The 10,505-nt window shown below is 42.2% G+C and overlaps 1 protein-coding gene across 8 annotated transcripts in view; it reads left to right on the top strand.

Moving 5' to 3' along the window:
- Window positions 1-10,505, top strand: part of BANP (BTG3 associated nuclear protein) — a 147,753-nt gene that overhangs the window by 45,273 nt on the left and 91,975 nt on the right. For 6 of the 8 annotated variants that reach the window (XM_006762204.2, XM_006762201.2, XM_006762202.2 and 3 more), the window contains 2 exons: window positions 8,186-8,302; window positions 10,062-10,237. In XM_006762204.2, the coding sequence (XP_006762267.1) occupies window positions 8,186-8,302; window positions 10,062-10,237 (293 nt within the window). The remainder of the gene's footprint in view (window positions 1-8,185; window positions 8,303-10,061; window positions 10,238-10,505) is intronic. The other 2 variants (XM_006762205.2, XM_006762206.2) reach the window with 1 other exon arrangement.

The following is a 10,505-nucleotide window of genomic DNA, read 5'->3' as shown; positions in this document are numbered from 1 at the left end:
CTACAGTGGCTTACTCCTATGGTGTAAACAAACAAGGCAGAGCGAGGAGAGGGTCCTGGTACAGAGAATGTGAGAAGGCCCTATCAGGAAGTGGCTACTAGGCTCTTCTCTATAATAATAAAAGTGTACTATGCTAATAAGACTGGACATCCTTCCGGACAACCTTCCGGATGAAGCCGGCACTGTGAGGGAAGCCCGGGTCCCGGGTGCCAGACGGAAACTGGTACTGGCTGCCGGGGGAAAGGAAAGCCTACTCTTGCATGAATTTCGTGCTTTGGGCCTCTAGTTGTTTCTAAAATTTGGGCCCTCAGTTGACCATAGGGAGTCCATTTTTAACAGATAAATTTTTTCTCAGGATTCACATCAAATGAATCTTCCCAGGGTTCCCATCATGCATATAGGTGTTTAGTATTCCTTGATCTTCCTCAACCCTCTTATGTTTAAAAAATTAATAATATTAATGTTGGTTGTTCACTGTGTCTAATATTGACCAGGCTCTGTGATACATGCTGGGCTCACACCAGTAAAACCACAGGATCTAGGTCACACTCAGTTAGTATCTTCAGAAATTGCACTGACAGCATCCATAGGCCTTCCTCTGCATTGTGTTCGTAGGTTTCTGTTCTGGCTTGTGATCCTTAACCTTTTTTCTTTTAGCACCAGATTAGCAGCATGAGACCAAGGAAATCTAGAGGCATTAACCAGAGAATTGCACTCAGATACGAAGCTTATTCTTCCATTCACCCATGTCTTAACCCATAGGCTTGACCATGTAGTGGGCATTCACCTTAGCAGCTGTGATGTACCAGTGAATAAAACAGTCAAAAAGATCCCTGTACCTGGACAACCACATAACAAACTAAACTGTAATAACAGAAGAGAAGGTGCTGAGTGTTGTGGGGAAACAGTGGCTAGAACAGATTTGTGCCTCTTGTATAGGGTTGTGTGTAATTTTGTTGTTTTAAACGAGAGGCATTCATCAGAATCATCTTGGGAATTGTATTTTTTCCCCCAAAGTCCCAGGCTGTCTGGGGGTGGGCAATAGCTTCCACAGGAAATTCTAATATTTCAGAAGTTGGGGGCTGTAGACTATTGCTTCACTGATTTTGGTTAAGAATGTTGGCTCTGCTGCTTGAGGATTTGAACTCAAATCTAAGTGTGTCACTTACCAGCTGTGTGGGCTTGGGCAGATTGTTGACCTGTCTGTGCATTGCCCCCACAGGCTTCCAGGCCTCCTTTTACATGGAGCCCTTGGGGATGTCCTGCTGGGTCCATGGGGGTCCTGCACTCACACTCACAGTCGCTGTCCACAATGGGTGAATGGTCCTTGTTTCACCCATCATAGGTCACTGGGCCAAGTTCTAGGGCAGGGGTGGGAAAACTTTTTGACTCGAGGGCCACAATGGGTTCTTAAACTGGACCAGAGGGCCGGAACAAAAGCATGGATGGAGTGTTTGTGTGAACTAATATAAATTCAAAGTAAACATCATTACATAAAAGGGTACGGTCTTTTTTTTTTTTTTAGTTTATTCATTTCAAACAGGCCGGATCCGGCCCGCAGGCCGTAGTTTGCCCACGGCTGTTCTAGGGCCTTTTTTTACTTCCGATACTTTATTTAGGCAAGAGTGTTCAACTTGTGTAATGAGCATAACATTAGAATTAAAACAGCCAGGATAGCCTATGGGGTCTAGCTATTTCCCTTTTCCTTAATTTTGATAAAGTTTAATACATTGCCCTGATTGCTCCTCAGGAGGAGGGGATGATGGGAGATGGAGAAGCTCTGAAGGGTGATCATGGCCAGCAGCTGCTGCTCACACCCACTGATGGTGCTGAGTGATTAGGGCCAGCACCAGGCACCAGCAGCAGTTGCGAGTGGCGGCTCCAGTGCCGGCAGTTGGTGCGAGTGGGGCTGGTGCTGGCAGCAGGTGCAAGCGCCTGGTGGGACTACAATAGGTGGAAGCAAATAATTTTCAGTAACCACCAGAAGCTCACCCTGATGACAGCAACCAGCACCTGGCTTTGGTCTGGTGCCCCTGCTCACCTGCTCCACCATCCCACCAGGGTCCTGCTCTCATCGGGACCCATAGGGGCTGGCAGCACCCCCACTGCCGCCCACTGCCAGCGCCACGTTGCCAATGCCCACCATGCTCCACACCACCCCCTGGTGGTCAGTGCACATCATAGCAGGCAGTCAAACTCCGGGTCTCTGGGTCGAACGATGGCCCGAGGGGACAATTTGCATATTAGGGTTTTATTATATAGGATTTTTTTTTATTTCAGAGAGGAAGGGAGAGGGGGAGAGAGAGAAACATCAATGATGAGAACGAATCATTGATTGGCTGCCTTGTGCAGGTCCCTGACTGAGGATTGAGCCCACAACCTGGGCATGTGCCCTGACCGGAATCGAGCCATGACCTCCTGATTCATAGGTTAATGCTCAACCTCTGAGTCACACTGGTCGGGCTTGATTAAGGAGCTTAAATAACAAACATACAGTTATAGGTAAAAGTATAGATAATGGTTTAAGATTGCAAAAGAATGAATTAAACACAAAGTTTTTTTAAAAACAAAGTAATCAAGAAATAGATAAATTGGTCAGTGGAACAGGATAGAGAGCCTAGAAATAAACCCACACAAATATGCCCAACTAGTTTTTGACAAAGGTGCAAAAGAGCTCAATGGAGGAAGAACAGGCTTTTAACAAATGGTACCGGAGCAGTTGGGCATCCACAAACAAAATGAAAGAAATGAACATCGATGTCAACCTCACAGCTTGAACAAAAATTAATTTTAAAATGGAGTACAGATTTAAATGTCAACTGGAAAACCTTTAGGGGAAAACACAGAAGAAAATCCTTGGGTGTTTAGGCAGACTTCTTAGACTTGAGACCAAGAGCATAAAGAGATAAATTTGACTTGATCAAAATAAGAAACGTATGCTCTGTGAAAGACCTGCCAGGAGGATGAAGAGACAAGCTACAGCTGAGGATAAAATATTTGCAGACCATTTATTTGACAGAGAGCTGGTTTCTAGAATATAGAACTCTCAAAACTCATCAGTAAAACAATCCAACTAGAAAGTGGGTAAAAAATAAAACAGATATTTGACCAAAGAGGAGATACAGGAGGGCAGATAAGCATATGATTATTTAGATGTTCAGTATCAATAATCACCAAGGAAATGCAAATTAAAACCACACTGAGATATCACTCCACACCTATGAAAATGGCTTAAATAAAAAATAGTGACACTACCAAGTGTGACCAGGATGTGGAGAAACTGGATCTCTCCTCCGTTGCTGGTGGGAATGTAGGATGGTGCAGCCACTCTGGCGTAAAGTTTGGCTGTATTTTATAAAGCTAAATACATACTTGCCATATGGCCCAGTAATCACATTCTTAGGCATTTGTCCCAGAGAAATGAAAATGTATGACCACACTAAAACCTCTGTAAGAATGTCAGGGCAGTTTTATTTGTAATAACCAAAACCTGCAGACACCCCCAATACCCTTCTGCAGATAAAAGGTTAAACAAACTGGTCCACCTGTAAACAAACACCCATTCCATGGAAAGCTGTGCAGCACCAACACCGAATGAACTGTTGATACTCGCTGCCACTGGATGACCTTGGGGGCACTGCTGAGTGCAAAAAGCTAGTCTCTAAAGGTCATGTGCTGTATGGTTCCATGTCCATCACTTTCCCAAAATGTTGGAACTATACATTAAAACAGGTTAGCCCTAACTGGTTTGGCTCAGTGGATAGAGCATCGGCCTGCGGACTGAAGGGTCCCAAGTTCAATTCCAGTCAAGGGCATGTACGTTGGTTGCGGGCACATCCCCAGTAGGGGGTGTGCAGGAGGCAGCTGATCGATGTTTTTCTCTCATTGATGTTTCTAACTCTCTATTCCTCTCCCTCCCTCTCTATAAAAATCAATAAAATATATATTAAAACAAACAGGTTAGTGGTTGCCAGGGGATAGAGTGGGTGTGTCTAAAGGGGCAGCACTAGGTCTCTCCTTGGTGGCGATGGAGCAGTATGTGGATCTGCACATGATGTCATTTGCATCGAACTACATGTGACATGTTACTGCATAGAAACTGGTGAAATCTGAATGAAGCCTGTAGTCTCACTAGCAGTATTGTTCCATTCACTTCCCTAGTTTTGATACTGTACTACAGGTTATATAGGACGTCACCACTGGGGACACAGGACTTGGTATACTTTCTTTGTAACTTCCTGTGGGTCTATAATTATTTCAAAACATGTCAGCGTTCAACCAGAGAAGCAGAAACAGTAGGAGATATGAGAGAGCGAGAGTCAGAGTCAGAGTCAGAGAGAGAAGGGGGAGGGGGGGAGAGAGAGAGAGAGAGGGAGAAATACAGCACTCCCACGAGGAATTTATCACAAGGGATTGGCTTATACATTGTGGGGGCAACTGAAGGCTGTAGGGCAGGTTGACAGAAAGGACACATCATGGTCAGCTGGCAGGAGCTGTTTGGAGTCTCCAAGACCAGGGAAGAGTTTCATCTGATCAGGCCAGGCCCATCCAACATTATGGTAAACTCTCAGTCATTCAGACCTCAATTTAATTGGATTTAACAGAAAAAATTCCCAATCTGTATGTCATATGTGAAAATTAACCATGATTTTAAAATGCTTTTAACCATGATTTGCTTATAATTAAATTAATAGCTTATTTTTGTTGTTGTTATTCACTGTTATTTTAAACAAATTTTAGCAAATGGGCCATATGTTGGAAAAAACGCTGCCACTGGATTTCACCAGCATAAATAAATATTACATACGTACAAGTATAGCCTACATATTTAAGTCCAAGAGACTGCTTGTAAACAATGTTCCATAAATGATTAGCATGTGATCACACTGCATTGTGGGCGGTAGTTGGTTCTGTTATAACTTGGCATGACTTTCTGCAGCAGTTTTAACATGTGCTGGCCGATGTTCCCACCTCCGCTGAGCCACACCCCAGCTGTGTACATTTGTTTACTCACAGTGACTGGTGAATGCATGTATTTACTAGGCCTATTCAGTATAAATTTAAAGTTATTGTAATATATATAGAAAACTTCTATGAAATTAAGCTTTTCATACATACTTAGTTTTAATTACACGAACATGTCTACATAAGTTAAAACAGGTAAGCTAGCTAATTTGTCAGTTTTTTAACAAATATTCAAAAAACCTACTTTATTATATAATGGATTTTGGCTTTAAGGGATATCCCCTCATCCAAATTAATCCGTTATATCGAGGTTTTTACTGTATCTTTCTTTTGGTTAACTTCAACCAATTAGGACTTTAATCACATCTGCAAAATTCCCTCCAAGCAGCACCCAGATTAGTGTCTGATTGATTGACTGGGACTGTAGTTCAGCCTAGTCAAGAAACCTAATAGTGTGACAATTTTTCAGTATCTACCCTTAGATAACTATTTCATTCTTCTTAATGTGATACGGATGTTTCATAATTTTTGAAAAATGAAATATTCTTTGGTACATTTTGAGGTTGACATAAGTTACATTAGTTAAGAGTTGGTAATTTCTGGCATATTGTAATACTGATATTTAAAAACAAAACTGACTCATTGCTCTTTAAATACTTTAATCTAAAACCATCATCCATTTAAAAAATCCTGTGACTAGGCTTCTGACAGCCAAATTTTACCTTGTTTCTTTGCTTTTTGAACTTTCATTCCCATTTCTTTTCCAAAGTTTTGTCCTATCTGACAGGCTGTCACACTCCTCAGTAACAGAAATATGGACAGAAATTGAAGCTAAATATTTATTTCCTGTAACTGTAAGGCCCCAGGGTTAAAGACATTTATTAAAATTATTAGTATACAGGTGAACAAAACAACATAAATATGTTACTTTTGTTTATAATGAATTCTTAATAACCCTATATTGTGAATGTATCCTTGTGATGGTGAGGATTTAGTTTTAGTTAATTCCTGAATCCATGACTTATTGCTTAAAATGAGACAGGGTTCATTCAGCATTACTTTTATTTCTCTTTTTAGTTTTTATAGTTTTAAGTTCTGAGAAATGTTGTTCCCATAAATAAATCTGTGGGAGAGGAAAGAGTTCCTCAGGTCTTCAAGTTACATGCCAAAAATTGTTGTGGTCTATCATCAAAAATTATTTTTGATGATCTGTGAGCTGGATATTTTAACTAGGTCTTGTTAGTTTTGTTGGAAGCAAAGAGCTATGGAACAACAGCTCACCGCAGGGTTTTCCAGTCGGTCATTGGAGGTGTTGCCACGTTTCAGACTGGCCCTGTGTTTGTACCTCAGGTGTTCATTTCCTAGATGGACAGTGCACCCGAGTATAATTAGAGTGAATATAATTAGAATAAGAAGTAATTTTTTAAAAAAAGTAAAACAAATTGACCAGAGATGCTTTCTCAAGGAGAATAATTTTTAGGAAATAGTACTTTCTGGAAGGCAAGGATCTTGCAGTTGAGATGCTGGGAACTGGCCCACACCAAGGAACCTCCTGAAAGTCTTCAAGTGCCTCCTGGTTTACGTTTATTCCAGCCTGAAGCTGGTTGCCTCAGAACATTGTTTCCTTGATCTTAAGAGTCTTTAGGGGGAAAAGGTAAATTTAGTTAAAACAGCTTTGCCGATGATGGGCATAAATGAATTTTAATCAATGTGGAACCTCTCCCCATTAGGGAACTTGTCTACTTAGTAGAACTTACTTAATTGCTCATGGAATGAGAGAGAACAAGAATGAGTGTGTGAGGGGGGCCCTTGGGGATGCTAGTGTTCCGTGGAATACTCTTTGGGAAATATCAAATGTATGCAAGCCTTTTTGTCTGTACAGTGGTCAGCTCGAGGGCCACATGTGGCTCTTTGGCCCCTTGAGTGTGGCTCTTCCTAAGCCTTAGGAGTACCCTAATTAAGTTAATAACAATGTACCTACCTATATAGTGTAAGTTTAAAGAATTTGGCTCTCAAAAGAAATTCCAGTCGTTGTACTGTTGATATTTGGCTCTGTTGACTAAATGAGTTTGCCGACCACTGGTATAGGAGAAGCGTGAATTCGTCAGCCTTGGTACATGGCCAAGTCAAAGGGCACCCAGGTAACTTGCAACATCCTCAGGGTTTGGTGGTGATTAGCTGTCACCAAAGAACAAGTAGAATAATAAAAAACAACACACCTTTGAGTGACGTGCTATGGATCATGCTCTTTTTTTGAAGCAGAATCTTTTGTGCCCTGATTTGGGGAGAGGGCTGAACAGCCTTGTAGCCGTGACAGGAGGCTAGGTTTTCACGTGTGCTGTTGGCTAAATGGATCTTACGTAAAGGCACTGTTTCCCGAGTTGTGTTTTGGAGAATGAGGTCTAAGAATGACATGCTTTTCAAGTAATACTGCCATGTGTTTCAAGTGCTCATTGTGGCACTCTGACCCCTACAATGGGAGAAGACTCTAAAATTTCCTGGAGCCATAACTGCCGAGGGCTAGAAGATTAATGACTGAAGTCTCAATGAGTGTGCCCTTTGAGATAGGCTCTTGGCTACTGGTGAACACACAGTGCTACCTCTAGGAAGATGCCCAGTGAGAGCTCAGTTCTTTCCTGTGATAATTTTCCTTGAAAACAAAACCCTGAGGTCCTTGGTTCCTGGTTCCTGCATTCTCCCAGTGGAACCTAGAGGTGGTCAATGCCATGTGGCCCACCCGCAGTCCCTCTATTGTGTTGGTCCTTTCTTTCCAGAGCAGCACTAACATTTTGGGATGGTATTAATAAGTGTAGCATTTATAACTGTCATGTAGGAATCCATTGGGATGGAATGAGTAAAAGCATGTTTTTCAGGAAACATGATACTTTAGAAACCTTGTTAATTGTGCATAATTTATGACATCTCAATCTATTCTGTATAAAGGTTTAAATAGTCCTTTCCTGTATTACCCCATGTGCAAACTGAGAATACCAACAAAGAGGAAGGTTGCACTCTCTATATAAAAAATTCCCACCTTCAATTTATTCTTTGCCCAGTGTAAATTGTTTATTACTTTAAACGTGGTTTCTGCTTGGGGCCACCTCCCTTCCTTAGTGCCCATCATTGGGAGCTGACTGTATTGAATTACTCTTATGCACTCTTACAATGAATGTTGTTGTTTTAAGGTCTTCTTTTTCTTTGTGATTCTTTTGTTCCCTAGCGTCGTCCCCCAGACTACAGTAATACTCAACAGTGATCGGCAGAACGCCATTGTAGCCAAGATGGACGACCCCTTGAGCAACAGGGCACCGGATTCCCTGGAAAATATCATTAGCAAGTCAGTAGCCACAACACCATCTCCACCTTTCACTGCCACTGCCACTGCCACTGTGATGAGTCCCCTTGAGGACAAATCAGCATTTTGAACTGGGCACAGTTGGGCATTTCTGTCCTCACATGGGTTGAGCCCAAAAGGCACTGTCCACACTTCTTTGTGGTGTGGGGGGCTGTGCCATGCTTTGGACCAAGGTCCCATCAGATGAGCTGGATAAGAGCAAGAGGTTAAAAAGGACAGACAGCATTTGGGCGTTTGGGACTGTTGTGTTCAGTGTAGTGTGTGGTATCGAGACATGATGCTGTGTTTTCACAATAGTCAGTCAAGCCCTTATCCTCTTACCTGCTCATGGCTTACTCACATCAGTCTGTCTGTACAGTAGCATGTCAAGTCAACAGTTATTCTCATGTAAATTTGCTAAGTGAAAATTTGCTAAGTGGTGGAGATATTTCAAGGTAATGGCTTTTTTCTCAACCTTTTTCTTTTGAGACATTTTAAACGTAACCTTTTTCGGAGATGGGAGTGTATAAAAGGCATTCTTGCCACCCTTATGTGATGATGAAGTGAGTTCCAGGTGGCCTTGTCTAGTGGTCAGGACTCAGCTTTTCCTGATAACATTCCTCCAAGAGGGCTCTTTGCTTTTTGTTTCTTACCTGTGTCTTCACAACGTTCTGTTTTGCCTGTTCTCTCAGTCTCCTCTGCAGATTGTTCCTCCTCCATCAGCTGTGTCCTATTTTCTTTGTTGTCATAGCCTGGGTGTCTGAGGGCCTGCGTGCTGGGGTGTAGGGAGACAAGGTGAAGTCTGGGTGTCTAGGTGCTCAGAGGTGGAGGAGGTCTGGTCGGTGGAGAAGAGACGGGGGCAGGTGTGCCTCTCGATGGCTCGGGTGAAGGTCAGCCTTCAGAGTCTGAGCCTTTAGGAGCCAAGTCAGCCTGGACAGGCCTCTGTGGAATCAAGAAAGTATACCTCCCTTCTCTGGGTAGAGCTAGGATTTGAAACATGTTTTAATGTGTAAACAGGGAAATTGTGCTTCTCTTTCCTTCTCAGTGCTTAGCAGTCCACGTTGAAGGGCCGTTGAAAGGGTCTTTAAAAAGGCAAGTAGCAAGTCTCCAGATAATATTTTTTATTTTTTGAGTACTTTTTGAGCTGGGCTGTGTCCTGTTTTTCTGACAATATCTCATTGCTTCGTATAGGACCCCTGATGGTGGTGAGAATATTTCATTGGAGATACTTGACTGGCTTTTTAAATCTACTTTAGTGGTTTTTGTCAGTGGAAATCATTGGGAGTGATAACTGCATTTTCAAAGGCTGAGTCATTTCTAGAATGTCTAACAGTATGGAGTGGATTAGATCAATGGAAGTCTCTAGCCATACTTCCTCCTAATTTACTAGTAGTTTTTCCTTTGACATTGCTTAAAAGTTACTTTATGTGAATGTCAACATTTTATAGGAATACCTCTGTAATCCAAAAACAGCATTTAGGCCTTGAGTCACAGAAAGCTGTGATTTTACTTCATGATATAAACACTTTTTAAAATTTTTAAAATGTTACATAGTTTCTTCCAACCTCAAACTATTTACTGGTATCAAATTGCTATTAATCTTAGTAGAGGAGGTGCATGGGAAGACTTGTGCCCACTGCTCCGTGTGAAGTTAGCCTCGGACAAGGGAAGGAAAGAGGAACACACAGCGACTCATTGCTAGTCTCTGCCTGTCGGTGGTGCTGCTCTCACAACACTGGTGGTGTTTTTGTTTCCCGCTCAGCGCGGTTCCCGGGCGTCGGCAGAACACCATTGTGGTGAAGGTACCCGGGCAAGAAGACAGCCACAATGAGGATGGGGAGAGTGGGTCCGAGGCCAGTGACTCCGTTTCCACCTGTGGACAGTCGGGAAGTCAGAACATCGGAAACAACGTCACCCTCATCACCCTGAACTCAGAAGGTGCGCCCACAAAGCCTTCCTTTCCTTTGCCTGAATAGCGTTAGGTATCCCCCACCCCCTTTTAGAAAATTAATATATGTTTATTGTTTTTGAAAAGTGATAAAATAGAAAAATGATGAAGGAAGTGTAAATAACCTGGTAAATTCCACGTTCAGAGAGATCTATAAATTTCCTGGGCATTTTCTGTATTAACATGCACACTAATTTATGATTTTATAACTTGCTTTTTTCCTTTGCATAGTAGAAATCTTTCTACATTAATACACAC

Source organism: Myotis davidii, unplaced genomic scaffold, assembly GCF_000327345.1.
Source record: "Myotis davidii unplaced genomic scaffold, ASM32734v1 scaffold77, whole genome shotgun sequence".
In the NCBI taxonomy this organism is placed as follows: Eukaryota; Metazoa; Chordata; class Mammalia; order Chiroptera; family Vespertilionidae; genus Myotis; species Myotis davidii.
This window is presented reverse-complemented; position numbering and strand designations above follow the sequence as displayed.